Source organism: Arvicanthis niloticus, chromosome 10 (assembly GCF_011762505.2).
Source record: "Arvicanthis niloticus isolate mArvNil1 chromosome 10, mArvNil1.pat.X, whole genome shotgun sequence".
In the NCBI taxonomy this organism is placed as follows: domain Eukaryota; kingdom Metazoa; phylum Chordata; class Mammalia; order Rodentia; family Muridae; genus Arvicanthis; species Arvicanthis niloticus.
In genome coordinates this window covers 21,483,652-21,511,357 of record NC_047667.1, presented here as the reverse complement: position 1 = coordinate 21,511,357, position 27,706 = coordinate 21,483,652, and the positions used below count along the sequence as shown (strand labels likewise).

Here is a 27,706-nt window from a genome sequence, read left to right as displayed (position 1 = left end):
GTGGAGCATGAAGGCAGAGAATGTGGGTGGGCATACTATTTTGATGGGGTGGTCAGAGAAGCTTCTCTGACAATGTGTGGATAGAGAGTAGAGGCAGCAAAGCAGAGAACACAGCATAAACTCAGAGACAGGCTGGGCTGGGGCTGGGGAGGCTGGGGAACACTACAGATTACATTGGCCCAATATGCCAGGAAAAGGATTTAGGATTATTATTTTTTCCCTCAAGTGATAGAAGAAGTGCTAGAAAATTTGATATAAGATTACTGGTTCTGGCCCGTGAGAACTGACCTGATAGTGTGACAGGGTTGAGCCAGGGGTCTGGTAGGAAGCTGGTGTGTTTGGCGTGGAATGGCTGTAGTAAGGATGTTGACTGAACTCTCAATTTGCTTCAGATGTCAAGGCCAGGGGTATTTGATGGATTGGGTATGGGTCATGACAGAACGGGAGAAGTCATAGATGGCTCATGGCTTAGGGCCTGGCTGCAGTTCTGTGAGCTGAACAGCAAGGAAGGTGGTAAACTGAACAGCAATTCCTTTGATGGGATGCAGGCAGAGCTAGGTTTTGGCTGTGTTAAGTTTGAGGCAGCTATTAAACACCCCTGTAGAAATGCCAAATAAGCAGCAGGATGAACAAGTCTGGAGTCCTGGGGAGAGATCCAACCTGGAGGCATAAATTTGGGAGGTGTCAGCATATAGATAGCGTTTAAAATGATGGGACTGCATTTGCAAGCCTGGCTTCTCCTGGGAGAAGTGTGCAGTCAGGGGGAGGTTGAATGCACTTGGCTGCAAGGCTGTGGCCTCCTGAACCCAAGAGCTGGTGGAACCCACCAGCTGGAACCAGGTTGTTCAGCCCTTAATGAGAAAGCTCTGCCTGTACAGTAGCAGCCGGGCCCACCTCTCATGGGTGAGTCACTGAGTGTGTTTCAAGCTTTTATTTAGAAAAATCCTGTCACAGGAGGGACTTGAATTTGTGGGATGGGGGAGGTAGTCCTCGGAACTTCCAGTTAATTAGAGTTCCCCTAGAGTTCTCTAGCTTCCTGGGAAGACAGGGAATAATAGGTGGACAGTAGGCACCTTCAGAATCCAGTGATGATTGCGGCTTTGGAAGGCAGGGACAGGGGGTACTTTGAGCAGGTTGCCAGCTGGACAGCTTTCTGGGGGCTTTCCCATCCCACTGTTTATCTTGACACTGTGTCTGGATGGTGTGTGGGAAGAGAATTTCTTTTCACTGTATATGGAAGGCCAGACCCAAAGCCTTGGGTAACCTCACTGGGGGATGGCTGGGGAAATGGCTGCTTGTTATTAATTGCCATATGGGTGCTGGGAATTAAACCAGGGTTCTCTGGAAGTGCAGCCTAGTGTTCTTACCTGCTGTGCCATCTCTCCAGACCACTTTTTCCTATTCTTTTTCTTTAAGATTTAACTTTTGCTATCTATCTATCTATCTATCTATCTATCTATCTATCTATCTATCTATCTATCTATCTGTTGGCAGGGTCTCACTGTGTAGCCTTGGCTGGAACTTGCTATATGAACCAGGCCAGCTCTTACAGATCCACCTGCCTCTGCCTTCCAAGTCATGGAATTAAAGGTGTGTGCCGCCAAGCCTGGCTTCTTATCTCTGTTCTGATTTGGAACTGTGAGCTCTGATGCTATTAGCCTGGTCCACCTCCATAACAAACTGTTTCACAAGTAAAGACTGAAGTACTTCAAGAAGGGAGGGGCTGCTTGTTCAGAGCATCCAACTAGGTCTTGAGAAAGAGGCAAGTTATAGACTTGCTGGACCTGGGGCTGTCCCTCTGGAGATGGATATGGCCCTGAGATCTTGAAGAGAAAGAATTGCCTTCCTGTCCCTGGAAGAAGGATCTTCTAGCCACCTTAAAGCTTTAAGCACCAACATCTGATTCTGCAGACCCAGAGGCCATTGGCTGGCATGAGAAGCATGTGGTCTGAGTATGAATAGGAAGTATTCTTCTCTCTAGTAAACACAACCCACATGCTCTCTTGCAGGCTCCCTGGCGATTACTAGCATCTATTTTTAATTCATAAGCCTCCCCCAGTCCCCACACCCCTCACCATTGTTTGCAACTCACCAGCTGGCTTTTAGACCAGAGCACCCTGGTAGGGCTTGAGTTACCAAAACACCCGAAGGCAGCTAGGGTTCCTGCTGGCCCTGCAAGGGCTCACACAGAACCCACTCAGAGAAAGTCAGGGATCCAGAGCCCTTACTTGAAGGATCAGGGTGTGGCAGAGACAAATGGGGCCTCACAGGGCAGCAAATTAGTCCTGATGGTGGGAGCTGGGCTATCATTTGTTCCTCCGGATCCAGCTAATCTCTGCCTTTAGTTATTTCCCTATTAAAAATAACATCATTCTCCCTTAACCCCACCCACCCTTCTGCTTTCTGTTATGTGTGTGACACCAAGAAAGGTCAACACTCTCAGTCTTACTTATATGTCAAGTAGGGGAAAATCATTTGTCAGTGGACTGGGTCATCACAGTTGAGCAGACAAAGAGGGTAACATTGTGTGTGGCCCTAAGTTCGGGGAACCAGCTCTGGGGTATGGAGAAGGAGACACTAGCTAGGTTAGGCCATTTGGCTCCTCTGAAAGTAAAGGAGACATATTCCATACCTCTCCCTCCCTCCTCCCCTCCCACTCCCCATCTTCTATCCCCTTCCCCCGCTCCGTTTCATTTCCTTTTTCTCTTTTAGAAAGGAACTCCTGGAGAATGTGGAGTCAGAAGCTTCTGTTCTCTTTGTTTCCTCTTTCTGTGTATGGTTGGGCATCCCTCAGCATCTCTCCTCTCCTCAGCTGTCTCTACACTCCCCACCCAGCCTTGTCCATCCTGGACCAGTGCAAGGTATCATGCTGGAGGCTGGCGAGAGGGGAATGACACGGGAGCTAGCAGTGTGGCTAGCTTCTGATCTTGGCTTGGTCCTCCCTTCCCTTCTGTCCTCTGGTTGAGGAGCCATGAAGGCCAGGGTCTGGACAGCTTTGAGAGAATCCTGCAGCCAGTGAACTCTGCCCTGCTGCCCCAGGGATAAGCTAGGGTGAATGAGTAGGGTCTCCATAGTCACACAGAGGTAAGGTGGTGAGGGGTGAGGTTGTCCTACATGAACAGTTTGCTATAACTTGCAGGTGTTATCTCTAGTGACAGACAGTGGAGGGGGAAGCCATGAGGTGCAGCTCAATTCCTAGCCCAGGGCAGATAGAGGACATCCTGTGTACTTCCCAAGGATTTATTCGTCAACAAAATTTCCCTACCCCATGTAAATAGGTTCCCTGTTTACTTTCAGGATGGTGAGGGAAGGGGCCCACCCTTAGCCCCACCTCTTGCCAAGAAGACTGAATTTTTGGCAGATGCCCAGAGGGCCCTGGTTTATTTATGTCTAACAGTCTGCTGGCTCAGTGGTGGGCGGGGCTGATTGCTGAGAGAGATTTCCAAACAAGTCCCCTAGGCACCAGAGGCCCGTGGACTACTCATCCACGAGGCCCCTGCCATCCTAGGCCTGGCTGGGTGGCTTTGATTGCCTTAAACCATTGCGCTATCCAGCTTAGTAAACCTTGAGCCCCCTGCCGCCCTGTATATCCTGTTGGGCCTGGAGAGTCAAGATCTACTTTAGTGTGATTTTATTCCTCATGTTCAGATGAAGACTTTCACCTTGTTGTGGGTCTGTTTAGATGTGAGAGGGGCCAAAGAATAAAGATTGCCCTTGCCGCCAGATGTCGTAAGCACCATTCTTTCAGAACTAAAGCTGGGACTACTTGCCCCAGCACACTCCTGGCTTCTAAGGCAGCCTTCTTTTGCCTTTTCTCTACCCCACTGATTTTCTGGGTGGACATACTCTGCCCTCCGGATTAGCTATGGGTTCTGGAGTGTACTTGCCCGAGATACTGTGTATGAGTTGTCCAACTCCACTGTTACCTAACCCCTGTTACTAAGCTCAGGCCAGGGCCTGTGGGAGATGAGCTCTGTCTATAGCCATGGGGCTGAGATCATGCCAGTCTAGACACGGGTAGGACACTATAGCCAAGGCTCCATCTCTACCTCTCTTAGCCTTGGCTCCCTCAGCCATGCTGTGCCCAAGAAGGTGTGCTCTGGGTTTGGGTGTGAGCTCCCAGCCAGGGCTAGTAACCGTCAGCAGTAAGCAGACTCTGTCATCAGGCTCCAGACTGTGTGGAGCCAGCACTGGGATATGGGCATGGGTCATGGGAGTTGGCACACATCTCCAAGCTACCGAGAACGCTCTTCCCCTGCATCTGCCACATCCCTGAGATGAGAAACATGACCCTGGTCCCTCTGTGCCAGGTGAGGCAATGGAAATACAGTACCATTAACTTGATCCTTGCATCTGTGTCTTGTTCTCGATGCAGTTTGTACTTTCTGGCATTATCCCTGTAGGGCAGAAACTCTGGAATAAAAACAGAGGTACAGAATACACACCACTGCAGCCCTTTGAGGATTCTCAGAGAATTGGGGGGCTCTCCTGAGCTATAGTGGAGAGGTTAGAGTAAGGCCTTCTTCTACCTTTCCTTTTCCTCCAGGGACAGGTGCCAGGATGTCACAAACAGATCGCCAAGCATATCTTAGTGGTCTTTGCTCCTCAAATATTCTACAGGTCCTCTGTGTCCCCTTATTCCCCGACCCCAGCTGCCAGTCTAGTTTCCAGTATATTCCTTTCTCTTCCTTACAACTTTCTTGATACCCCTACCCCTACCCCAGAGCTGGCGTGTTCTCCATAGCTAGTGAATAATTCAGCATGTTCAGCAAAAGCTAAATCAGATCCATAGTGATACTGTGATCAAGCGGCCCCCTTGAGGGCAGCTGGAAAGGCGAACCTTGCCCTGGATAGACAAGTGCTGTAATATTAACTTCATTATATAAGGTTTCTTCACCTCCTGAGAAGACAACTTCAAATGTTACCCAGGCCCTGTTCTTGTCTACTTACCTTTCTGGGGACTCACTGGTCTTGTAGGCATGCCTCTGGGACATGCTGGTACCAACAGTCAGTCAAACAGCATGCTGCAGTTTGCAGAGTGCTTTTGTGCATATTTCTTGTTTAATCATATCAGCTCCTGGTAAGCTCAGAGCCCTTGAGTCAGCGGGAGCCTACAGGAATTGTGTTTCAATCCCCTGCTTAGGAAAAAAAAAAAATGTCCTCAATTATTTGTGGCAAATGGGGTCGGGTAGAGGGTACTTTGTGTCCTAAAAATTGTGCAGAAAGGAGATACCATTTCCTCTGGGTCACCTTTTTCAGGGCCTGTTCCCAGTAAGTCCTCCTCTGGGGAGCAGAGTACCATAAAGAAGTGAATTTGGTTTGCCCAACACAAGCCAGGTCTATGGTTGTTTCCACTGACCAGGTTCCCATGCCCAGGAATGATAACACTGCCCCGACACCCCAGAGTATCTGAGACATTAGGTCAACGTAAGCCCCACAGGTAGAGGAGATGCCGCCTCCCTTCCTAAAAGCAGCCGAAAGGTCTCATGGTGTATGCACACCAATGCTGTGCTGTGGCGTTCCCCTCGCTGGACCTTCTGTTTGCTACTCCAGCTCCTGGGGCTGTATCTCTTCACGTATTCCTGGGGTACCTTCCTGCCCTGATTCCTTGATTGCTGCAGCTCACAGTGAACAATATAAACCATTCTCTTGTCTTCCCAGGGGAAAGCAGTACCCAACGGTGACCTGGTTAGGTCTGAAAGTAAGTGTGGGGTAATGACTTCCCTGGCCCCTGTTTCCAGGGGAGGCATGGTGAGCATCAGGGAAGCTGCCAGCCTCCCAAGAAGCCTCGCTGGGGCTTTGCTTGCCACACATGTGCAGCCCAGGAGTCTTTGTGTGAGGCCTTATCTTGTCTTCTAAGGTCAGCATATTCTCAGGCTTCTCACTCTATAGAATGTGTGGATGCTGCTGAGTCAGTTCTTAATTTTATTTGTGTTCCCTGGTACTAGGGAATCGAACCCTGGGCTTCATGCATGCTAAGCAAGTATTCTACCACTGAGCTATGCCCAACCCTATTTATTATATTTTTAAGAGAGGAAAAAAAGTAAATAGCATGATTTGTTTTTTTTATAGGAGGAATAGAATAATAAAATAAGGCAGAGGAAAAACAAAAAGGTTAAAGAAATAAGGGCCTGGTATCAAAATTAAGTGAAGAGGAAGTGTATGTAAGGAGAAGCTAAATGAGGAAGAAGCCAGTTGTGAGAGAGCTGAGTCCTGCCGAGCGTGCAGAGGATTGTGGGCCCAGGACCTGGGCTCCTTCCGGCTTCCTGCTCCAGGACAATGTGAGCCCATCTATGGCCCCCAGACTTAGCTCTGTGTGGCTAAGGTGAGGCCAGACACCTGCAGCTGCAGCTCGTCTGCCCAGGCCTGTAGACTGGTGGTGACAGCTGCTTCTGCCATGCTGCTGCCTCTTCCTCAGCCAGAGCATGGAGCAAGTAACCAAGAGGGATGGCCAGCACTTACTAGGAAGTATGCGTGCCATTTACCCAGCAGCACATTTTTCTTGCAAAGAAAGTTGCTTGGTGGCTCATGAGTTTTCAGAGCCATCGCTTGAATGCTCGTAGCAGTTTGCTTCATGTCTTCCTGCCACTCTCTCAGCTTCACTTTAGATGGCAGCTACTTCTCTGTCCCAGGCTAAGTCGTCAAGGTACTGTCTGGGAAACTGTGATGTGTCCACATTCACACGTAGTGAGGGGGGCTTGGTTCTAATAACCTATTTCAGTAAGGTGTGCCAGGCTCCATGTGCCATCGGCAGCTAGCAAGGCTGAGGCACAGCTGTAGAGCCTTTAAGACTCAGCTTACACACTCTCTCCATCCCGTGCCTGTGCCCGTGCCCATTCTGGTTCATTGGTCTCATCCTGCAGGCTACATAGCTTGAATAGCTTGTGGGTAGCAAGGTAAGAGTCTCTATCAGCCATCCTGACTCCCAAGCACCCCGCCAGGCTCCTGCAGACTTAATTCAGCATCCACGGAACCCACTCTGCTCTGCATATATCTTCCTGACAGACATACTCACCTTTAACTCTTGTCCTTCACACACACACACACACACACACACACACACACACACACACCCCGGTAGCACCTGTGGATGCTTTCAGCCAATGTCCTAGAGCAACTGTGGAACCAAGCTTGAAACACAAGGTCCTGCAAATGATCCCTGCAGCTCACCATGGCAGATAGAGGGTCTCTGCTTATAGACAAAGACAAGGACAACCTCATAGAGAAAAGAGGCCTCTCCCACCAGCTTGCTATGCAGACACTGCCCTAATCCCTGTTTGTTCCTTCTCTCAGAGACGACCAATTCATCCCAAGCCTTTCCTCCCTCTTCCTGTTTGCCATTGTGACCAGCTGCTCTCGAAGTGGAGCTGAAGTGTCTTCTGGGGGGCAGTTTCCCCCATGGCCATCTTAATGCCATGCAGCCTAACAAAACCCTTTTCTGCTCTTCTGAGCTTTCTAGATCAGAAAGTGTGGGAAGGAAGCTCTCCCAGTCAGAGACAGCTCCACAGTAAAAAAGAAGTTGGGGGTAGTGGGAGAGAACCCAGGTCTTAGCCCTCCCTTACTTCTGATCTCCTCTGGTCACTGACACTGCCCACTTTTCCTCAGGTTATGGGCCAGTGAGATAGTGGGTAAAGTAAAGGTACCTGCTGCCAAGCTTGGTAGCCTGAGTTATGGGAGGACAGCACCAACGCCAGCAAGATATCCTCTGTCCTCCATATGTTTGCTGTGTCCCACACACATACATACAGCGCATAGATAGATAGATAGATAGATAGATAGATAGATAGATAGATAGATAGATAGACAGATAATGAAATAAATGCAATTTTTAAAGAGAAAAAGGAAAGGGACATTTAGAAACAAACAGACAAGGGAGTGCCTTGGAAGACATGGAATTTTCCCAGGTAATCACGGGAAGCCCAAGACCTTAAGGCAAGAAGGTAGACTGTGCTGGTGTGTACTCTGAGCCTGGTAAAACCCCCTGCCCCTGCTCACCAGATCGGGGTGGTCCAGGATGAGCTCTTAAGCCTGTGGTAAGCTGCCCTGTGGGTCTAGATGCTCTGGTACTTTTGTATACTCAGACACTGTCCTGATCAGTTTGCCCACTCTTACCCTTCCCTGTGGACAGATGAGGTCTCTCCTGACGATGAAGCCTGGAAGTGTAAACTCAACTCTTTACAAGGAGCACAGTGAGAAATATGAAGCAATTACAGACTTTATATTGTACATTAAAGTTGTGAATTTAAAGTCATTTGGCCAATAAATATATACCTATATGTATGTAACAATGAAATTTGCAAGGAGGGTTATATGGGAAGGTTTGGAGAGAGGAAAGGGAAGGGGGAAATTGTATAATTATATTATAATCTCAAAAAATAAAAGAAATATTTTTTTTTAAAAATCTTAGCTCTGGGGCTGAAGAGGTAGTTCAGAGGTTAAGAGTATTTTGCTCCTCCAAAGGACCTAAACTTGTTCCCAGCACCCACGTCGGGTGGTTCATAACCACCTGTAACTCCATCTTCAGAGATTTCAATGCCTCTGGTTTCCACAGGCACTCACATACACACACATGCATAATTTAGATTTTTTTTAACTTAAAAATCTTAACTTGGTAAGGCTCAAAAGAAGGGGGCAGGGAAGGGCTGTCTTGGAGTTAGGGATTTCAAGCCATACTTGTTCCCACCTAGGATGGGTCTGCTGCAGAGAACTTCCATAGATAGTCAGCCGCCATCCTAGGCTGTCAATGTCAGGGGAAATCTGCCTCATGATGGCCACAGGAAGGGCCCAGATAGACAGAAGGCCTCCTCCTTTCCTTCCTTTAGTTTAATAAAGAGAACAAGACTTTTTATTAATAACCGTAATACAAAAGGAACAGCACTTGTCAAAACATAAAGGGGGTTATTTATGAAAGGAGGAACTGCTTAGTGTTTTCTCAGGCCCCATAGGTCAGAGATGGCTCCAGACATGGAGACCTGTATGCTGTGCCTTCCCAGCCTCTCACAAACCTAAGTCATCAGCTGACACATGTTTGTATAGTTTCCAAAACCCTGGGTGGGGGATTCCTGGTCTCGGTGATTTTGGCTGCAAACCTTGGCACTGGCTCCTAGAGATAGCACTGGGCCCTTCTTATCTCTTGGAACCTTCTTGAACTTGGGACTGCTGCATCAGTGTGATCCACATTGGCCCTCAGTATTTAAGCCCTATGTGCTTCCTGAGGCTCAGATGCGTGCAGAGTCTCTGAATGGGTGTTCTGCCTCGGGAAGCTCATAGAGACAGGTGGACCTAGGACTCTGCAGGCTTCTCCTTCCTCACCACTCGCTGTCCTCGACTGTGGCCCTCTGGCCCCCTCTGCTGACCAATAGGATTTCCTACTGGGACCGTACAGATGAAGTCCAGGGAGAAAGAGACTGCTGTGAGTTGGACATCCTTGTTGTATTATGGGTGGTGTCTGCCTGGGCAGTGCTGGGGATGGGGGGCACAGAAAGCAGAGGGTATGAAGCAGAAGCTGGGAGGCAGCTACAGTGATGCCCAGAGCAGAATGGGTTTCTGGGACAAAGTCCCAGAACAGAGGAATTCCCTTATTGAGGCTGCCTGACTCCAGGCCGTTTTGGGGGAATCTGGAGTGGAAGTGACCGTGCCTTAAGTCACTGAGCAGGGAAAGAGGGGGCTCTGGGTGGGACCCCTTCTGAGAGACTCACTTCCGTAATGCACTAAAGTAAGGAGTTGGTCTGTCGAGCTGCTGGGAGAGGGTTTCTGATCACTGTGTACATTTTTGGGCATGAGAGAAACTCGTCAGTGCCTGTCTGGTGGGTGAACTGTTAACTTGTCCACCCCCTGCATATGGCCCGGCCAGCACCACTAGGACATCCTCCTACACACTGGGCTTCGGAGAGGTCCCTGATCACCACTCCATCCTCTGGCTGGATAGACCTCCATATATCCTGCCAGATGGGAAAGAACAGCCATGTGCCCTGGGGGAGGAGAAAATCTAGAGCAATCCGCCCCTAATCCCTGGCTGGGCCTCACTCAGACTGGAGATGGCGGCTTCTGAGGCTGGGAGTTTTGGCACGCCTGCTCGAAGACCCCGGCTCCCAACAGCCAGCCCAATGCTGCCCAGGGACTGTGAATCAGGGAGCCTGGCACTGTCCTCAGACAGCTGGGGCCTTAAAGCTCCTGGCACGTCATCGCCAGCACGGCTTTGGGAAACAGTATCCACACAGGTGAGGCTCTGGGTGGGGGGAGGAAAGACGTTGATGTGGTAGATGGAGTAGGGTTACAGAATGAAGGAGAGCCATTTCTTGAACTTGTCAAGCAGCAAGCTCCCTCCGTGGGCTCCTCAGAATCAACCTCTCTCCTGCCCAGTTATAGAGAACCCTGGATGCAGAGGAGCTGGCATGACATTAAATGCAAAGGGTGCTTCTAGCCATGGCTGCTTCTGTGTTCAGAACAAATGGCAGGGAGAAGGAAATGGAGAGGCTCGGGGAGCATTGACCCCATGGACCGGAGAGAATTCAGGTCTCTAGCATTTGACTGCTGGAGAATTAAAGAGACTCTGAAATGAAAGAACAACTCCAGAGTCTCGGCCAAGAGTCTATGCCCCTACAGCAAAGGAAGGAGAACAGTGGGCATTTATGTGGACAAAGGAGCTTTGTTGTCAGGAGGCCTAGGGCTGCAGGGAGAATGCAGTTGTGACTGCAGCCATGAAGTAGCCCCAACAGGGCCAGAGACCAAGGTGTGGGGAGATGAGAGCCTCCACCAGAACTGGAGTAGTCCCTCGGGCAGAGCAGGCCTGATGGCCCCAGGAGGCTCGTTGATGAAAGATAGGCAGCTACATGAGTTCTTGGGATGAATGGGTGCTGCGTGAAATAGGAATGTGTGTAGTTCCCTCATCTATGTGTAGTCTGTACACAGCAATCCCCCTGCAGAAAAAAATAGAGGACTTACAAAGCCACTGGGGGCATACTTAGTCTCCTCACGTGGCTAGAGGCGTTGCTATGGGAGGTCTTTCCACTTCTATCTCCACATATACATATGCCCTTTGGGTGTCCTATTGAGCATCTGACATCTGACCCCTACCCTCTGAAGAAAGGGCCCTTCGGCATCCTGGGTATTTCTCCCATATGACCCCTTTGCCTACCTGGAAGTGCTTGGATCAGAATGATGCCCCATCCAAAGCTGGAGCTAACATTTCCACGAGGCTGGAATAGTCTTCCCTTCTGCCCCCTCTCTGTTTTCCCATTGTCCAAACTGCCTCTCTGAGGCTGAAAGATTTTAGCCCGCCATGGGTTTTCCTTGCCATCTTGGTCTGGATTTACCCCCTTATCCTCTGGGACTTATTTTTTTAAAGTAAAGTAAATCAGTGTTCCCTATCCCCAAAGAGTTGATAGAATCAGAGTCTCTCCAGGACAGAGTCTCTCCAGGTCAGAGCATCTCTGCTGAGTCATTGCTGAGTCACTAGTCCTGACAAACTTCCCCCACCTTCAACCTGCACACTCACTTATTGAGCTCTGATGCAGTGGAAGCCAGACCCCACCCTCAGGAGCAGCATCCTGCACGGTCCCACCTGTGTGGCCAAGCACATAGACAGATCAGAGTAAACACTTTCCCTAAAGAGAAACCCAGGAGACCAAAAGACCTGTTTATTTCCCCTCCCCTCCCTTCCTCTTCCTCCTCTTCCTCCTCCTCTTCCTTCTCCTCCTCCCACTGCTCCTCCTCCCACTCCTGCCCCTCTCCCTCTGCCTTCTCCTTCTTCTCTTAAGAGTAACCTTACTGTTGTCTTTCTAACTAGACATGCCAGCCCACTGTGGGTACCCTGGGCTGCCTGTCCCAAGGTGTTAAGGTCATACATGGGTCTCCTTGGGAACACAAGCACAGAAGCATGAAGTCCTCACAAGCAGTGGTTATTTCTGTGGTCTGTGTACATATATTGACTTAGGCTAGCTGATAGTGTCTGCCATTTGCCTGCTATCTTCCAGGATGCAGGGCTATCATGAAGTGGGAGGACAAATGTCTCATGGCCAGGTTAATACAAGGACACTGAACTCAGGCCCAGGAGGAGGCAAGAACCCCAGAGGGTGATGGGAGCCAAGGCTGGGGATGTCCTGAGCCAGCAGCCTCTGTAATTTGGCAGTATATCTAATCCAGTTTCAGTTTATGCTGCTGAAGCAAGGTACGAAGACAGATCTGTGGCACTTCCTAAGCTATGCAGACAGGGTGCCCAGCTATTCATGAACCTTGGGGAGATCTCACTGAAGCCAAGACAGAAACAGGAAAAACTGGCCCCAGAGACTCAGAAATCACTCCAGTTGCCTTAGCCAAAACATTAATCAGTGTGTCTTAAACTTCAGTATAGTTGCAGCCCTGGCTAGTAAGCTCTCTAAGTAAGACCATGTCATGGACTTCCCATTGCCTAGATCTGCCTTAGAGTCTGCTCAGCCCATTCATGGGTATTCATCCCAAGTCAAGTATCCACAGAGTAGACCAGCCTTTCTCAGTCAGGCAAGCAGGGTAAGGCAACCATGCTACAGGGGCTTCAGCTCCAGATGCAGTACTGGTAGCTGGCGTAATGAGCTAAGTAAGGCTCTGCACTGTTCAGAGAGAGGAGCTGTCTTTGCAGCCAGGCCCTGCTCCAAGCTGGGGGCCTGGGGTTTCCACCTGCTGCCGACAGGCACTCAGTCACTGTGCTGTTCCAGAGAGAGAGAGAGAGAGAGAGAGAGAGAGCGAGAGAGAGAGAGACAGACAGAGAGATGGAGATGCTCTGGCAGGGGATTCTATGCTGATCACGAGACCCCTCCTGCAGGCTACTCTGCAATGGGTGGATCCTGCCCTTCCACGCTCATGCTGCACAGCTTTACCTCCTCCTAGTTCCAGACCATCTCTGTAATCCTCAGGGAGACCCCATACTCATTAGGCACCCATTTCCCCTTTCCCTCCCCCAGCCCTTGGCAACTGTCCTCTCTGTCGCTGTAGATTCAGCACTCTGGAAGTCTCACTGAGTGGAACCATTCAGCACATAGCCTCTGCTTAGCAAACTGGTTTTTATATTTGTCTATGTTCTGGCATTATCAGAATGTCATTTCTTGTTGTGGCCAAACAGTAGTCCATTATATGGACTGTCTCACTTTGCTAGCCCATTCATTGGCTTAAATGCCACCTCTGAGTTGTGCCTGCCCATTGGCTATTGTGAAGCTCGCCACTGTGAACTTGTACCAGTGTCTAGTTGAACACTATTTCTAATTCCTTTTGGTATTGCCATTGTTAGCTTCAGCTGTCAACTTGACACAGCCCAGTGTCCCCTGGGAAGAAGGAACCTCAACTGAGGAATTACCTAGGTCAGATTAGCCTGTGGTCATGTTTTTGAGGGGTGTTTGATCTGACCAGACCTCGCTTCCTCTGTGTAGTGATAAGGATCAGGACTCAGCTTCGGACACTGGGGTTAGTAGGTTCCCAGCCTTCCCACAGCTGTCCTGAACTCATATCTTCTCTGCTCTCTCCTTCTGCTCTCTCCTTCCCCCCTCATTCTTTTTCCAGCCTCTCCTCTTGTTTCTCTAAATTTGAGCCACACTGATGCACTCAGGAAGCCTGGCTGTCTGGTGGGAAGGGGAGAAGATCTTGCCTTCCTTCCTAAACATTCTCCCACTTCTAGACTCTTCTAGACCCGCAGCCTCTCTTGGCCTGTGGGTCTTTACACTTCAAGGAGCTGCCCAGCAGGGTGGGTAGGTGTTCTCTTTTCTCTCAGCACTTTCTTCTCTGAGAGACTGGGAGAGGTTGAGTATCATCCCCACCATCATGAAGGAATTTTTTGATGCCTTTGGAGACCAGGAAGGTAACAGAGGCCCTAGGAAGATTGTCCACAGGGCCAGGGACCCATGCAGCTTGTTAGTAAAACAGGGTACAAGGGCTGGAAGGCAGGAGCTGACATGTAGACTTTCATGGCTCTTAAGGAGAGGAATGCTTAAGGCAGGAGCCTAATTAGGAGAACCCAAAGAGACAGCTCAGTTCAGCTCTGGTCACAAGACAAGAGGTTCTGTCTTTTTGTAGCTGTGTGTCCCCAAGTCAGTAGCTAGACCTGATCTGCTTAGACTTCATTTCAGAGAAAAAACTTATAAAGGCATGCCGCTATGGGGGCCTGCAGTAGAGCTTTAGGCTCTTCCACTGATGTTATATTTCACCCTGCATGTATTGTCTAGGTGGAGAAGCCACACCCAGAGGTGTCCAGGACTGTGAGGAGAACCTGGCCTAGACCCTTCCCATGTCTCATGATTTATTTGCGCTTGCCTCCTTCCCAGGGTGACAAGGGAGATCTCGCGGCCCTGAGCCTCCCCTCTGGCCCTGGCCATGGTGACACTGATGGACCCATCAGCCTGGATGTGCCGGAAGGTGCGCCGGACCCCCAGCGGACTAAGGCTGCCATTGACCACCTGCACCAAAAGATTCTGAAGATCACTGAGCAGATTAAGATCGAGCAGGAGGCACGAGATGATAACGTGGCAGAGTACCTGAAGCTGGCCAACAATGCGGACAAGCAGCAGGTGTCGCGCATCAAGCAGGTGTTTGAAAAAAAGAACCAGAAGTCAGCCCAGACCATCGCCCAGCTGCACAAGAAGCTGGAGCACTACCGTCGGCGCCTGAAGGAGATCGAGCAGAATGGGCCCTCGCGGCAGCCCAAGGATGTGCTACGGGATATGCAGCAAGGGCTGAAGGATGTGGGCGCCAACATGCGTGCCGGCATCAGTGGCTTCGGGGGTGGCGTGGTGGAGGGTGTCAAGGGCAGTCTCTCTGGCCTCTCACAAGCCACCCACACCGCAGTGGTGTCCAAGCCCCGGGAGTTCGCCAGCCTAATTCGCAACAAGTTCGGCAGTGCCGACAACATCGCCCACCTGAAGGACCCTATGGAAGATGGACCCCCTGAAGAGGCAGCCCGGGCACTGAGTGGCAGTGCCACATTGGTGTCCAGTCCCAAATACGGCAGTGACGATGAATGCTCGAGTGCCAGTGCCAGCTCTGCTGGGGCAGGCAGCAACTCTGGGGCTGGGCCAGGAGGCGCACTGGGGAGCCCTAGATCCAACACTCTTTATGGTGCCCCTGGAAATCTGGACACTCTGCTGGAAGAGCTTCGGGAGATAAAGGAGGGCCAGTCACACCTGGAGGACTCCATGGAGGACTTGAAGACTCAGCTGCAGAGGGACTACACCTACATGACCCAGTGCCTGCAAGAAGAGCGCTACAGGTGGGTACCTCCTGGCTTCTGTGTGTGGGTCCAGTGGGAAGTAAGGAAGCTGCTCTGAGCTATGGAGGCCACTGGAAAAGGGTCCAGCAATGCTAAAAGGAACCTCTGAGGAACTTTCTCCAGGATGGAAGAGGGGTCACCAGACCTCTGGAAGGAAGGTTCTGTTGGTCTCATGATGTTTTAGAGTGTTCTGTGCTTAATTTACAATGGGGAAACTAAGGCAAAGGCCAGCACCATAGCTATGCTTCTCTGGAGAGACTGTTATTCAGAAAGAACTTTGGAAGTGGCTTCTTGGGTTCAAATTCCAGATCTTGCTTTTAGTAACTCAAACAAGCAGCTAGCACTCTGGACCTGGTTTCCCTGTTGTGAAGTGAGGGTAACACTGACTGACTTCATGGGCTGGTTAGAAGAGTATATGAGCCAGCTAGGTGTGATGGTGCACTCCTTTAATCCCAGCACTCAGGAGGCAGAGGCAGGCAGATTTCTGTGAACTGAGGCCAGCTTAGTCTATACACCAAGTTCTAGGCCAGCCAGAGCTACACTGTAACCCCATTTTTAAAAAAGAAAAGACTGAAGAAGTCAACCTATACATGCAAAATGGAAATAGATGGGCAGATGGACAGAATGCCTCCGACTCCTGCAGTCACGAATGGACTGGAGTCTGGTCCTCCCTGACCTCCTCCCTCTCTGGGATTCGGGGGACCTTGCTTTTAGTACTTCTTTCCAGATGATAGTTTGTAAAATTGAGGGGAACCCCACCTAAAAACTAGCCACCGTCACTTTAGAGTCATCTTTTGACACTTGGTGCTTTTCAGAGCAGGGGTCACTTCTTCTATACCCCAGGATCTCTGCTACCCAGAGAGCATCATAGCCAGGGGTTAGGAATCAGGGTTGAACTCAATCCTGAACTGCCCTACAAGAGCCATGAGGTCCCAGACAGGTTCCTTAGTCTCTGTCTCATTCTCCCATCTGTCAGTACAGACGACCTCCTCCTGTCTCATGAGGCTGTGTGAGAATCCTCTGAGGCGATGCCAGTCAGTGCTTACACAGAGATGGCACAGAGAAGTGCTATGCTGTCATGGAGGTTAAGACGAGAGCAGGACTGGACACATGGGTGGGCTGCATGTCACTACTGAGTGGCACTTTGGTCCTGGGGAGAGAACAGCTTAGTAGCCAAAGAAGTGGTGTTACCTCTCTTTTTTTCTCCTAGGTATGAGAGGCTAGAGGAACAGCTGAACGACCTGACTGAGCTTCACCAGAATGAGATGACCAACCTAAAGCAGGAGCTTGCCAGCATGGAGGAGAAGGTGGCCTACCAGTCCTATGAGAGGGCCCGGGATATCCAGGTATGGCCAAAGCCACCCTGAGGAGGTCCTGATATGCTGATAGAGCCAACAGAAACTGCCCCATCTATAGGCACAGGGTATAAGTGAGAGTGTCGGGGTGGACATATCACATGGGACATGTAAGCAGAGGTGTCTCCATGGGGCCAATAGGTCCAGGAAGCCAAAGAGGGGAGTGTTCATGGGGTAGATATAAGAGCAAGGTAAGTCTTTGCCCAAGTATGTGCACTGTACAAAGGCAAACCAGTGGGTAGAGGCCACCTGCATTTGCCGCATCTTTGGTGACAGGTTTACAAATAAATAATTGTTATTTCCAGGCATTTCCTTGCCTCAGTATGGAGCTGGGATCAATAAGCAAGCCTTCCATTTCCTTAGGTCCTCCTCAAACAGTCATCATTAAAGAGTTCTGTTCCTAATCGCAGCTGATCAACCTATGCCCTTCTTGGCCGTGAAGAGGGGCCATACGGTACCACCTTCTCGGCACAGCAGCATGTTAGTCTAGTCTTTGCTGTAGCAAGATGCATGAGGTTGGGTAATTTGTAAAGAGAAAAAGTCTTCCCAGCTCTCACTTCTAGAGATCCAGGAGTATGGAGTCATCCTCTCCTTAGAGCTGGTAAGGACCTCATAGCTGTAGCCTCCCCAGGGCAGGAACTGTCACGTGGTGAGGCAGAGAGATGTGGGGGTCAGACCTTTTCTCACAGGATCTAATCCAGAGTCCAGCAATACCACCAGTGACTTATTTCTTTATAGTAGTGATACACACACACACACACACACACACACACACAAACTTTAAGTGTGTTTGCTACCCTAACATTGCCACGCAGAAACCAAGCTTCCCTTGGAGGTCACACTTAAGCCCTGTTGGAATCAGCACAGGCGGACTGGGCTCAGTCTAGCCTCTGTCCACTCTGAGCTCCCATGTCCCACCCTCTGTCCCCTGCAGGAGGCCGTGGAGTCCTGCCTGACCCGAGTCACCAAGCTGGAGCTTCAGCAGCAGCAGCAGCAGGTGGTGCAGTTAGAAGGTGTGGAGAACGCCAATGCGCGTGCTCTGCTGGGCAAGTTCATCAACGTGATCCTGGCACTCATGGCCGTGCTGCTGGTGTTCGTGTCCACCATTGCCAACTTCATCACGCCCCTCATGAAGACACGCCTCCGTATCACCAGCACCGCCCTCCTGCTCCTCGTCCTCTTCCTACTCTGGAAGCACTGGGACTCGCTCACCTACCTCCTAGAGCATGTGCTGTTGCCCAGCTGAGCGGCGCCGTCCCACCCCGTGCTCTCATGATTCCACTGGCCACACGCATCTCCAGGAGGGCCCAGGGCTCCTGAGTCCCTTGGGGTCTGTCATGTGACCTGTTTGACCCCTAACTGTCCCTTTTCTGCACTGCTTCTGTCTGACACCATCTTCCTTTCAGCCTGAAGGTTGCGGAGAGGGTGCTCTGGGCTGGAGGGAGCAGGGACACTCACAGCCACACGGAGCAGCAGGGACACTGGGGCTGCATTATTTGAATTATTTGCAGTCAAATGGGACTTTTCTGGGCTGATTGGAGGATGCTAAGATAGAAGGCTAGTCTCAAATTCCCTGAGGAAGAGCCCATCCAGGAGGCAGCCAGTTTCCTCCCGTGGAGATGGTCTGGATAAAAGCCAGTGGAAGGCTATGCTAAGCCAGAGAGTGCAGAAAGGGAAGGGTCCCCAGGCTTGGGGCCAGATAGCAGGCCTGGCACAGCCACTGGGAGCTCAGCCTCCCCTTCCCCTGCTTCTCTTCCCACTTGAGCTGGTTTGAGACTGGTTTCTGGAGGCTGGGTGGGGTGTGACTTTAGGTTTGTGTTTTCTCTGCTCATCTTTCTGCCTGTCACTGGATGTGCTGTTTTTCTGAAAAACAGGCCCCAAGGGCCCTGAGCCTCTAGCCCAAACCCTTAGACCTCTGGGATCACATTGAGTTCTATTTATTTATTTATTTATTTACTTATTTATTTGTTCCCACCCTTCCCTCACTTCTGCCCAGCTGGGCTCCAGAGAGAGGACCCTGCCCATCCTGCCTCTGAAGCAGGGGCTTATTCTTGGTTCATCATACTCCAGACCATGTATCCTCTGGAAGAAGGGGCGTGTGGCCATGCAGCCCACTCTCCCAAGCAGCCCCAGCAGATAGATGGGAGGGGCATGGCCTCTTTTATATATATCTACTTATTTTATATGTGTGTCTTTGTGAGGAAGAGGATGTTTGTCATTTCCTTAAGGCTCTGGAGTGTTGTGTTCGATTCTGCACAGCCCAGCCTCCCCAAGGGCCCTTCCAAGCACAGTGGGGATTTCTCAGAATAGGAGAGAGGAATCCATGAGGCAGGAGCAGCAGTGCCTGCCAGCTGTGGTGGACCTTCCTAAGAAATAAATATCCTCTATGTTTTCAAACCATCCTGTCTGGTGTCGACTGATTACGCTGTCTCTGAAAAAAATAAAAATCACAGGATTTCTCCCCACACTCAAGCATTCTGGGTATCATCTGTTGGCCGGATGTTGTCTTCCATATTGAATGAGGCATATCAACCCCCCGCCCCCCTGCCTTGCTCTGAGCAACTTAAATGATATGGCTATCATTCCATCCAGTCCCAGCTTTGCTGGAGCACTTCCCAGGAGGGATGTGGAGAAGCTCCCACAGATGCTATGACCAGTTGTAGCCACAAGGGGTCAGCAGAGTCTGTACTCCAAAACCTCTCTCAAAATGTAGTCCTAAAAAAGGCTTCTATCGTTAGTTTGGCTTTGTCACAGTTGTTCAGCTGAGGCAGGGAGTAGCTGCTTTCCAAGTGTGGCCCTCTACATGAAGGCCTAGCACTCAGCACCTGCCCTGTGGTTGTAGTGCCTACACCTAACAGCCCCAAAGCCCTTCCCGGCAGGAACTTGGTGGATACTTGCAATAGGCCCTTTGCAGGCGGAGGCAGCTGGAGGGGCTGTGATTAAAAAGAACAAAAACAAACCAAAAAACAACCTTTGGTCTCATCCCATAACTAGTGCACTGCAACTAACTCCCAGTCCTCTGGGCCTCAGTTTCCACATCAGTAAAGCAGGCTGGATGTGGCCACTGTGTGTGTCAGTTCTGTGCTGGCATTCTGTGAGCCTGTGAGTCTGACAAGCAAACATTGCAGCTGTGTCTGTGGCCTCAGGCTCCAGGAGACTCAAAGACTGGAGAGGGCACAGTGCTGCCACCACAGAAAAGCAGCACTGATCTGAGTTTGCCCTCTGTGTTACGTAGGAGTTTTCCCAGACGGCCTTCCAGCTATCCCATTCTTGGACCTTGCACCCCCTTTCTCTTCCAACCACGTGTGTATGTGGACTTCTCTTGGGGGCCACAGGTGGCTCAGAGCCCACATTCCTGGGCCACAGGTAGGGGGTGGCCGCTCCTGGCTAGACATTTCCTGCATTCCTCCCAAGGTCAGATGCCTTCCCAGAATTGGCTCTGAATGCCACTGCCAGCTGCAGCCCACACTGAAAGGGAGCGGAGAGGAAGGAGAGGTCATTTTTGGTCAGTTCGGAGGCTGCAAAGCAAACGGCCTAAGGGAGGTATCGGGCCCCCAGCTACATCTTTGTAGAAGAAAGCACTGGCTTATTTACCTCATCCAGGAAGCAATGAAACATCTAACAAAATCCTGCCATCCTGAGACTCAGGGAGGCTGCCATGTTTGTGTCTGTTTGTGTTCTCTCTGTTTTGCTTTTTTTTTTTTTTTTTTTTTTAAAGAAGGGGGGTGAGTTACCCCCACCTCCTTCTCTCCCCCGAGGTCCAGACAGTGAGACACTGAGTCAAGGTTACCACTTATAGTCTGCCTCCTTCAGACTACAAGACCTAGAGGCAGGCCCTTCCCAGAGCATCTGCCCCACAAGTGCAGGTCTCACCCCCAGGGTACCAGAGAGCTCAGTCAGACTGGTAGACTCCCACTACCTGGGTCCTTTAGGGTGGGGGTGGATGAGAAGACTTAGTGCCTTCTGTCTCCTTGGCAGGTAGCTGGCCCCAGAGCATGTGTGCTTTGTACCCTGCAGAGCCAGCCCACTCGATAACCTCATGGGTCACAAAGCCTCAGCAAGCGTAAGCTCTGCAAACCCAAAAGGCAGCTCAGACTTAGTGTAAGGTACCACTGATCTGTCTGTACTGCAGAGTGAGGGGAGGGAGGAGACACTGGGACCACAGCCAGGAGAGGAAGGGGATCTTTCAGACAGGCTAACTTCCCCTGCAGGGGCAGGCCCTGGAGTCAATCCCAGATCTGGGCTCAAAGTCAACACTGCCACTTGCCTTAGACCTGTCGCACCCAGCTTCTCTTTCACATCTGCCAGTAAGAGTGGTGTCTCTGGTACATAGGTGTGGCAACAGGAGACATGCATGACATTGCATGCCTAAACTTGATGGCACACTCACTGGAGCTTAGAGAAATAATCCTAAGAATGACCACTCAGCACTGTCACTGGGTGGCCAGGTCCAGAACTGTTTGGAGTAGTTGAGGCAGACCCTGGAGAGACACATATGGTGACACAGGCAACGGCTCTGGCCTGAAAACCCACGATCCTTTTCCTCCATACTAAGAGCCTGCTTATTTGCCTAAGTCTTTCCCCTCAGTCTCATCAGCAAAAGCTCAGCTTCCTATAAGATGAGATGAGACCCACCTGTCCTGAGACATCAAAGCCTTACCAGTGTATCCGTGTGGAGCCCTCTCTCCTCTAGCAGGTGCGATGACTAGGAAAGAGAGTGAAAACTGAAGTCAAGATGCATGGGTATGAGTTAAGACTGTCAGCCCATACACTTGAGTGGAAATGATGCCTACATTGCCCAGCTAGTAGGATTTGGCAAGGCACAGAGATGTCAGGAGTGGGTGCTGTCCCATGATGCCCCCAAATGACATCCCCCCACCCCGGGAGCTATTTCAAGACTTCCCAGCCATCTAGGACTCCAACCAGCGGGGACTCTGATCTGCCACCAGGGCTGGGCAAGGAAGTGGCCATAGTAAAGTGACTTGAAAGCTTATAGAAAACCTTCAGATGAACATGGGAAGAGGCAGTGGGCCCCACCAAGGCCTGCTGGGATGGTGTCAAGGGAGGAGAGGAGGTGGGGCCTGCCACAGCATATCCAGACGTGTTGGTAAGTCCTGAGTCACCCAAGCAGCCAGAAGGGCAGTCTGGGTGGGGACAGTAGCACTGCCTCTTATACACAGAGCCTCCAGGAGAGTGCTCCCACGCTGGCATCCCAGCCCTGACATAGTTCCGCGAGTGACTGGCTGGATGAAGCATCCTGGATGCATCACTGCTAAAAAGGTCACTTCTGCCATATCCCTGCCTCTAAGAAGGATTCTACAAGGTGATTCTGACTCCAAAAGTACCCCAAGGCTCGTCCTCAGTCTGCCTTTGGGGACCCAGGCTCTGCACACGGTTAGGTGCCTCACCTGAAGCTTTTTGATTGTTTCTTTCCTTATCCTTATGGGAATTCCAGCTCACTGGATAGAAGCCACGGCCAGTAAAATGCCATGGCCAGACCCTGTCTCAGCTACAGGAAGGCCACTTCCTCACATCAACCCCCTGAGCCGAGAAGCCACTAGCTGTGTCAGGAAAGGTCTTGAGCTATACCTGGAGGTGGTCCTCTGACTATTTATCAGACACCCAAAAGGTGGAGGCAGGAAGAGAAAGTTGAACTTCCCTTGAGATGGATTGCTAATTGAATTCATCCCAGAAACAGGTCCCCACCACAGACCTGCTGCAACTAGCCGACTTAGATCCATCTCCCCCTCACCTTCTCAGCCTGAGAGACACAACTGAAGAGGAAGGTGCTAATGGGGGTTCCCAATCTTTTTCCACTTCTCCCGCTGTGGCTCTTAGGGATCCCCTCAACTAAGGCAAATGACCTTAAACGTAGCCTTAGGTTCATGTCACTCTCAGAAGTATGTCTTTGAGTATCAGGGCATGCATGAACACAGACACAATCACACACACACATGAATGTGTACACATGAACATACAGACATAAGAACACATACATACAAATATACACATGGGCACATATGTACGTCTATAAAAACATGAACACACAAACATGCACACATACATACTAGCACACAGTGATGCATGCAAGCACACACATGTGTACACACACATGTGCAGACACAGAAACATGCACTCACATACATACACAAATGTATGAACACAACTATGTGCATGAATACATGTGTGCACAGGTACACATATGCATGTAGTTACACGTACATAGGCATATAGGTGCATTCACACACACAAGAACACCAGCACAAACATCCAAGCACATACAGTGCACTAATTAGTTTTATCAATTTGGCACAAGCTAGAGTTACCTGACAAGAGGAGACTTTCATTGAGGAGGTAATTTCCTCCATCAGATTGGCCTGTGAGCATGTGTGTGGGCTTTGTCTTGATTACTGATTGATATGAACAGTAGTGTTGTCCTGGGCCAAGTTACGCCTGGGCTGGTGGTTCTGGGTTATATAAGAAAGCAGGCTGAGGGGCTGGAGAAGTCAGTTCAGTGGTTATGAATGCTGGCTACTCTTCAGAGAACCCATGTTCGATTCCCAGGACCCACGTGGCAGCTCACAGCTATCTGTAATTCCGATTCCAGGGTATCCAATGCTCCTTCTTGCCTTTGCACAGATGTATACACATAAACACCCACACCATCACACGCATGTATACAAGATCGCTCTTATACAAACACACATCCCAGTGTCCACACACACACATCATTATGTCACTTTCTGGGATTCTAAGTTCCCATCTAAATGAAGAACTTGAGAGGGAGAGACAGATACAGCTAATGAGTTACCAGGCCCTGGAGGCTAGACAGGTAGGATAAGATGCTGTGTGAAGCCTACTCAAGGAAGAATCCCACCGTAGAGAGAGAGAGGAGGGCCCATAGGAGGCCCATGACCATGATCTGGCTTATTTGGGATGCCGGGGGCTGGGGATGTCTGGGACCATCAGGCAGGTCCTCACTTCTGGAAAGCCCAGGCTGGGAGGAGTTCTGGAGGCTGGATTTGAGTCAGTAGCTCCTTTTTCTTCACATCCTCTCACACGTTCATCAAATTTCTTGATGCCAGCACTTTGACTGGGGTGAGGCACAATCTCAAAGTAGTTTTAATTTGCATTTCCCTGATGATAAGAGATGTTGAACACACTTAAAAACAGATATTGGCTTTTTGCGTTTCTTCTTTTGAAAACTGTCTGCTCATTTCATTAGCCTATTTGTTGATTGGCAGTTTAATTTCCTTGGTATTTAATTTCTGCAGTTCTTTGTACATTCTAACGTCAGACCCTGTCTGAAGTACGGTTGATAAAGATGGTCTTCTATTCTGTGGGCTGTCTGTCTGCTCTGCTGATAGTTTCTTAATAATAATGATTTTCAAACACTTCTTAAAAAGAACTATACTTATCTTATTGGTATGAGTCTTTTTCCCCAGCCTATGTATGTTCACACATCAGCTGTGTGCAGTTCCTTTGGAGGCCAGAAGGGGGCACTAGAGCCCCCCAGAACTGAAATTACAGGTGGTTGTGAGTCACTTGGTGTGTGCTGGGAACCGAACCTGGGTTTTATGTAAGAGCATCAGATGCTCTTAACATATGAGCCATCTCTTTAGCTTTTAAACAACCAAGCAAGCAAGCAAACAAAAATCTTTAAAGAGGCAGAAAGTGAAGACAGACGTCTGTGAGTTTCACTGACTTTCTTCTCAAGACTGGCTCCTTGAGCCACTAAGCTTGTGTCCCATGCCGGAGATCAAAGCTAAGTCTCCAAGGGAACCATTTGTCCATCTGTTCATCAAACATCTGTGCAAGAGCTGGCAGACAGGGCTGGCTCAGCAGTTAAGAACACCGACTGCTCTTACAGAGGTCCTGAGTTCAATTCCCAGCAACCACATGGTAGCTCACAACCATTTGTAATGGGATCACATCCCCTCTTCTGATGTGTCTGAAGACAGCAACAGTGTGCTCACATAAAATAAATGAATAAATTTTTTTTAAAAAAAAAAGTGAGAGAGAGAGAGAGAGAGAGAGAGAGAGAGCCAGAGCCAGCGAGACGGCAGACACAGAGGTGATTAAGCCAGAATGAGAACCCCAAATGTATCCTGAAAACAGAGGCAGAAAGAGGCCAATGAGCATGTACCTTATCAACTGCAGAGAGGCAGAGTGTCTGTGGACAGCTGAAGTCTCCTTTCTCCTCCATGAATACTTCTACATACACCTATGCCAGGCCTTCCACCAGGGAAGTTCTCTTGGTCATCCCATTTGTCTCCTTTGTCCAGGTACCTAAAAAAATATACCTGGCTGCACCCAATGACCCACCTATGCCTGAAGAACATGGATACCCTCTACAGCTTCTGGCCCATGTCTATACTGAACACATGAGGAACAGACCCAGAAAGGGAACTGTCACCAAGTTTGCCACAAGAAGATCTGCTTGCCCAGACCCTCTCACTTGACAGCATTCCCACCATGACACATATAGAGTCATCTGACTGAGAACTCTGTTGTCTGCATATGCTTAGAGAAAGACATGGGGACCAGGCAGCAGGGCAGATGCACAGATAGTGTCCAAGGGAAAGACATGGGGACCAGGCAGCAGGGCAGATGCGCAGATAGTGTCCAAGGGAAGCTTGGCCTCGAACTCAGCTTCATTACCTCCCTCCTTCTTAAGTATTGGGGCTAAAGAGGATTGGCACTACTACACTTGGCTACTCAACACCAGCCCCGGGGGACACACAGCCAGCCACAGCTTGCCATACATCCATGCTATATTCCCTGTTGCCCCCTCCTCCCACTTCCACATGCGGGCGTCTTAACCACGGAACTTTTTACTCGTGTCAACACTTGTTGCTCAAAACTCTCCCCTCGTCCGATGTCCCAGCAAGCATTGCTGCAAGTCCTTGGGCTGGTTCCTTGATGTAAGCCCCCAGCCACCTCTCATTTGGACCCTCCAAAGCTCTTCTGTCCAGGCTCCACCTACCTGTACTCCCTCCAACACGGGGCATCATGGTCCAGAAAAGGGCACTGTGTTTGTTACCTTTGTCATTGTGACAGACACTGGACGTTGGAAGAAAGTCTTCTTCAGCTCATGGTTTCGGGGATTTCGGTCAGTGATGGGCTGACTCCCCCAGGCTGGCTGGTGAGATGGTGAGGTAGAGCAGCATTGTGGTGTCCTGCGCATGTGTCGGAGGAGGCTACAGAGAGCCGCAGAGAGGGCGTCATCCTAACCAGCTACAGCCGCCACAGATACACCTCAAAGATTGATTTCCCCTTAACGAGGCCTCACTCAGCATGTGAGCCTTTCAGGGGATGCTATATATTCAAACCACAACAGGAGCCATGCCCCTTCGTCTCATCTCTGCATTCTCGCAGCTGCCCGTTGACAGCAGCAATCTCCCGGAGAGCGGTTCCTGGGGTCAGTCCCAATGACAGCCTGTCTACAACCTCACCCCTGGCCTGGCATGGTGGCATACACCTTTAATCTCAGCACTCGAAAGGCAAATAGATCTCTGAGTTCAAGGCCAGCCTGTTTTACAGAGCTGCTTCCAGGGCAGCCAGGGCTACACAGAGAAACCCTGACTTGAGGGGGAAAAATTCAACAACTTCACCTCTGTTTTTCCATTAAGAACGACGAGAACTTGAGAAGTCAGCTACATCAGTCCAGCAGGAGAAATGCACAGAATTTATTTCACGTATACATGGGAAACCCCTAAGAAGATTAAGAACCCAAAATGACCCCCTCCAAATCTTCACATGGTAGTGAAATGTACTGATAATTAAAATGCCCTCAGAGGCAAGGGATGGGATTGTCTTTTTAATATATATATATAGTCTTATAGAACCCAAGCTGACATAAGTCACCAGAGATCAGTTTGGCCTCAAATTTGTGATCCTCCTGCCTCTTTCTCCAAAGTGTTAGAAATACAGACATGTATAACCATAGCTGGATAAAGGAAGTTGTTGTAACAAGGTTGGTTTGTAGAGACATTTTCCAGCCTCAAGCCTGTTTCTTGTAACAGGAATGTTTCTTCTTTTCCATATAAGGAGAAAAGGTGACCTCAGAGGTCCTTCCGTATCTGCAGGCTTTCAAATACCTTTTGTTCCATAAAACCTTCGGCCAAAGTGGCATATTTAGGGCTGCCTGGTTCTGTTGCCCCTCAATTAAATTAGATAATATGCCTTGCTTTAGGAGATAGTTATTACTGTCATTTTACAGTTGGGGAAATTGAGGCTTAAAGAGACCCAGACACATCTCCAGCTTCTGCTGGCAGGAGCTTCAGGAACTGAAGTTCCAATTCTCATCTGCCTTGGCTCCCAAGCCAAACTGCTGCCTGCCCAGGGCAACTGTCCCCGCCCCCTACATGTCTATATCCATCCCAGTCAGAAAGAGGCAAGAGAGGCTCCTCTAGAAGAGCCGTAAGGTGGTCCCAAACTGTCCCTAAAGAAGAGGCCTGCCAGGGTTTGGCAACACACTCTTACTGTGTTGTCCCTCTCCTGCAACCTAGGCTCTCCTGTTACATATGTTATATAAGGACTGTTTCCCAGATATATAATAATCCTTGTGCTTCTGTGATCCCTACTCCAGAAGACATCTGGGGCACAGCATCAGGCTGACCGGGCCAGGATGGGGGATAGGTTGGGCCTCAACCCAAAGTTACTCCTACTGTCCCCAGGCTTCCCTGAGAGTCTGGGAGAGGGTGTGGTGTGGACAGGCCTGCTGGGTGAGAACAGATTTGGAAGGAGGCTCAGGAAGGGTGTGAGGGAGGGTGGGCCTCTAGGGCTCAGCTGTGATCACACAGGAAGCATGCAAGCAGCTTCTGCAGGGTACCAGTCGGGGCCTGGCAGTCTCTCCCAAGGCCACTGCCTGGCCAACTTAGTCGTGCAGGTAGGCAGCTAAGCTTTGGATGGAACCTTCCATCCTGATCAGGTAGCTCACCAGCTCTGTGTCCTGGAGCAATAAAGAAGCCAGTCCCCAGTTGTCCACAGAACTGGGAGGATCCGGTGGTGTCCAAACTGCCTTCACAAACCCAGCTGGCTACAGCTTGTCTCCCCAGCTTCCCTCCCCCAAGGAAGAAGGGGCAGACAGTGGCCAGATGACTCATCCAGGAGCTATCCT

General features: G+C 50.1%; 1 protein-coding gene across 4 annotated transcripts in view; it reads left to right on the top strand.

Moving 5' to 3' along the window:
- Tmcc2 (transmembrane and coiled-coil domain family 2) overlaps positions 1-18,984 on the top strand; it is a 32,997-nt gene extending 14,013 nt beyond the window's left edge. For 2 of the 4 annotated variants that reach the window (XM_034513060.2, XM_034513061.2), the window contains exons 3-5: positions 14,289-15,229; positions 16,440-16,575; positions 17,519-18,984. In XM_034513060.2, the coding sequence (XP_034368951.1) occupies positions 14,289-15,229; positions 16,440-16,575; positions 17,519-17,830 (1,389 nt within the window). In that variant the 3' untranslated portion in view covers positions 17,831-18,984. Of the gene's footprint in view, positions 1-9,203; positions 9,413-10,011; positions 10,221-14,288; positions 15,230-16,439; positions 16,576-17,518 lie in introns of those variants that run through there. The other 2 variants (XM_076941153.1, XM_034513063.2) reach the window with 2 other exon arrangements.
- The last annotated feature ends 8,722 nt before the right edge of the window (positions 18,985-27,706 follow it).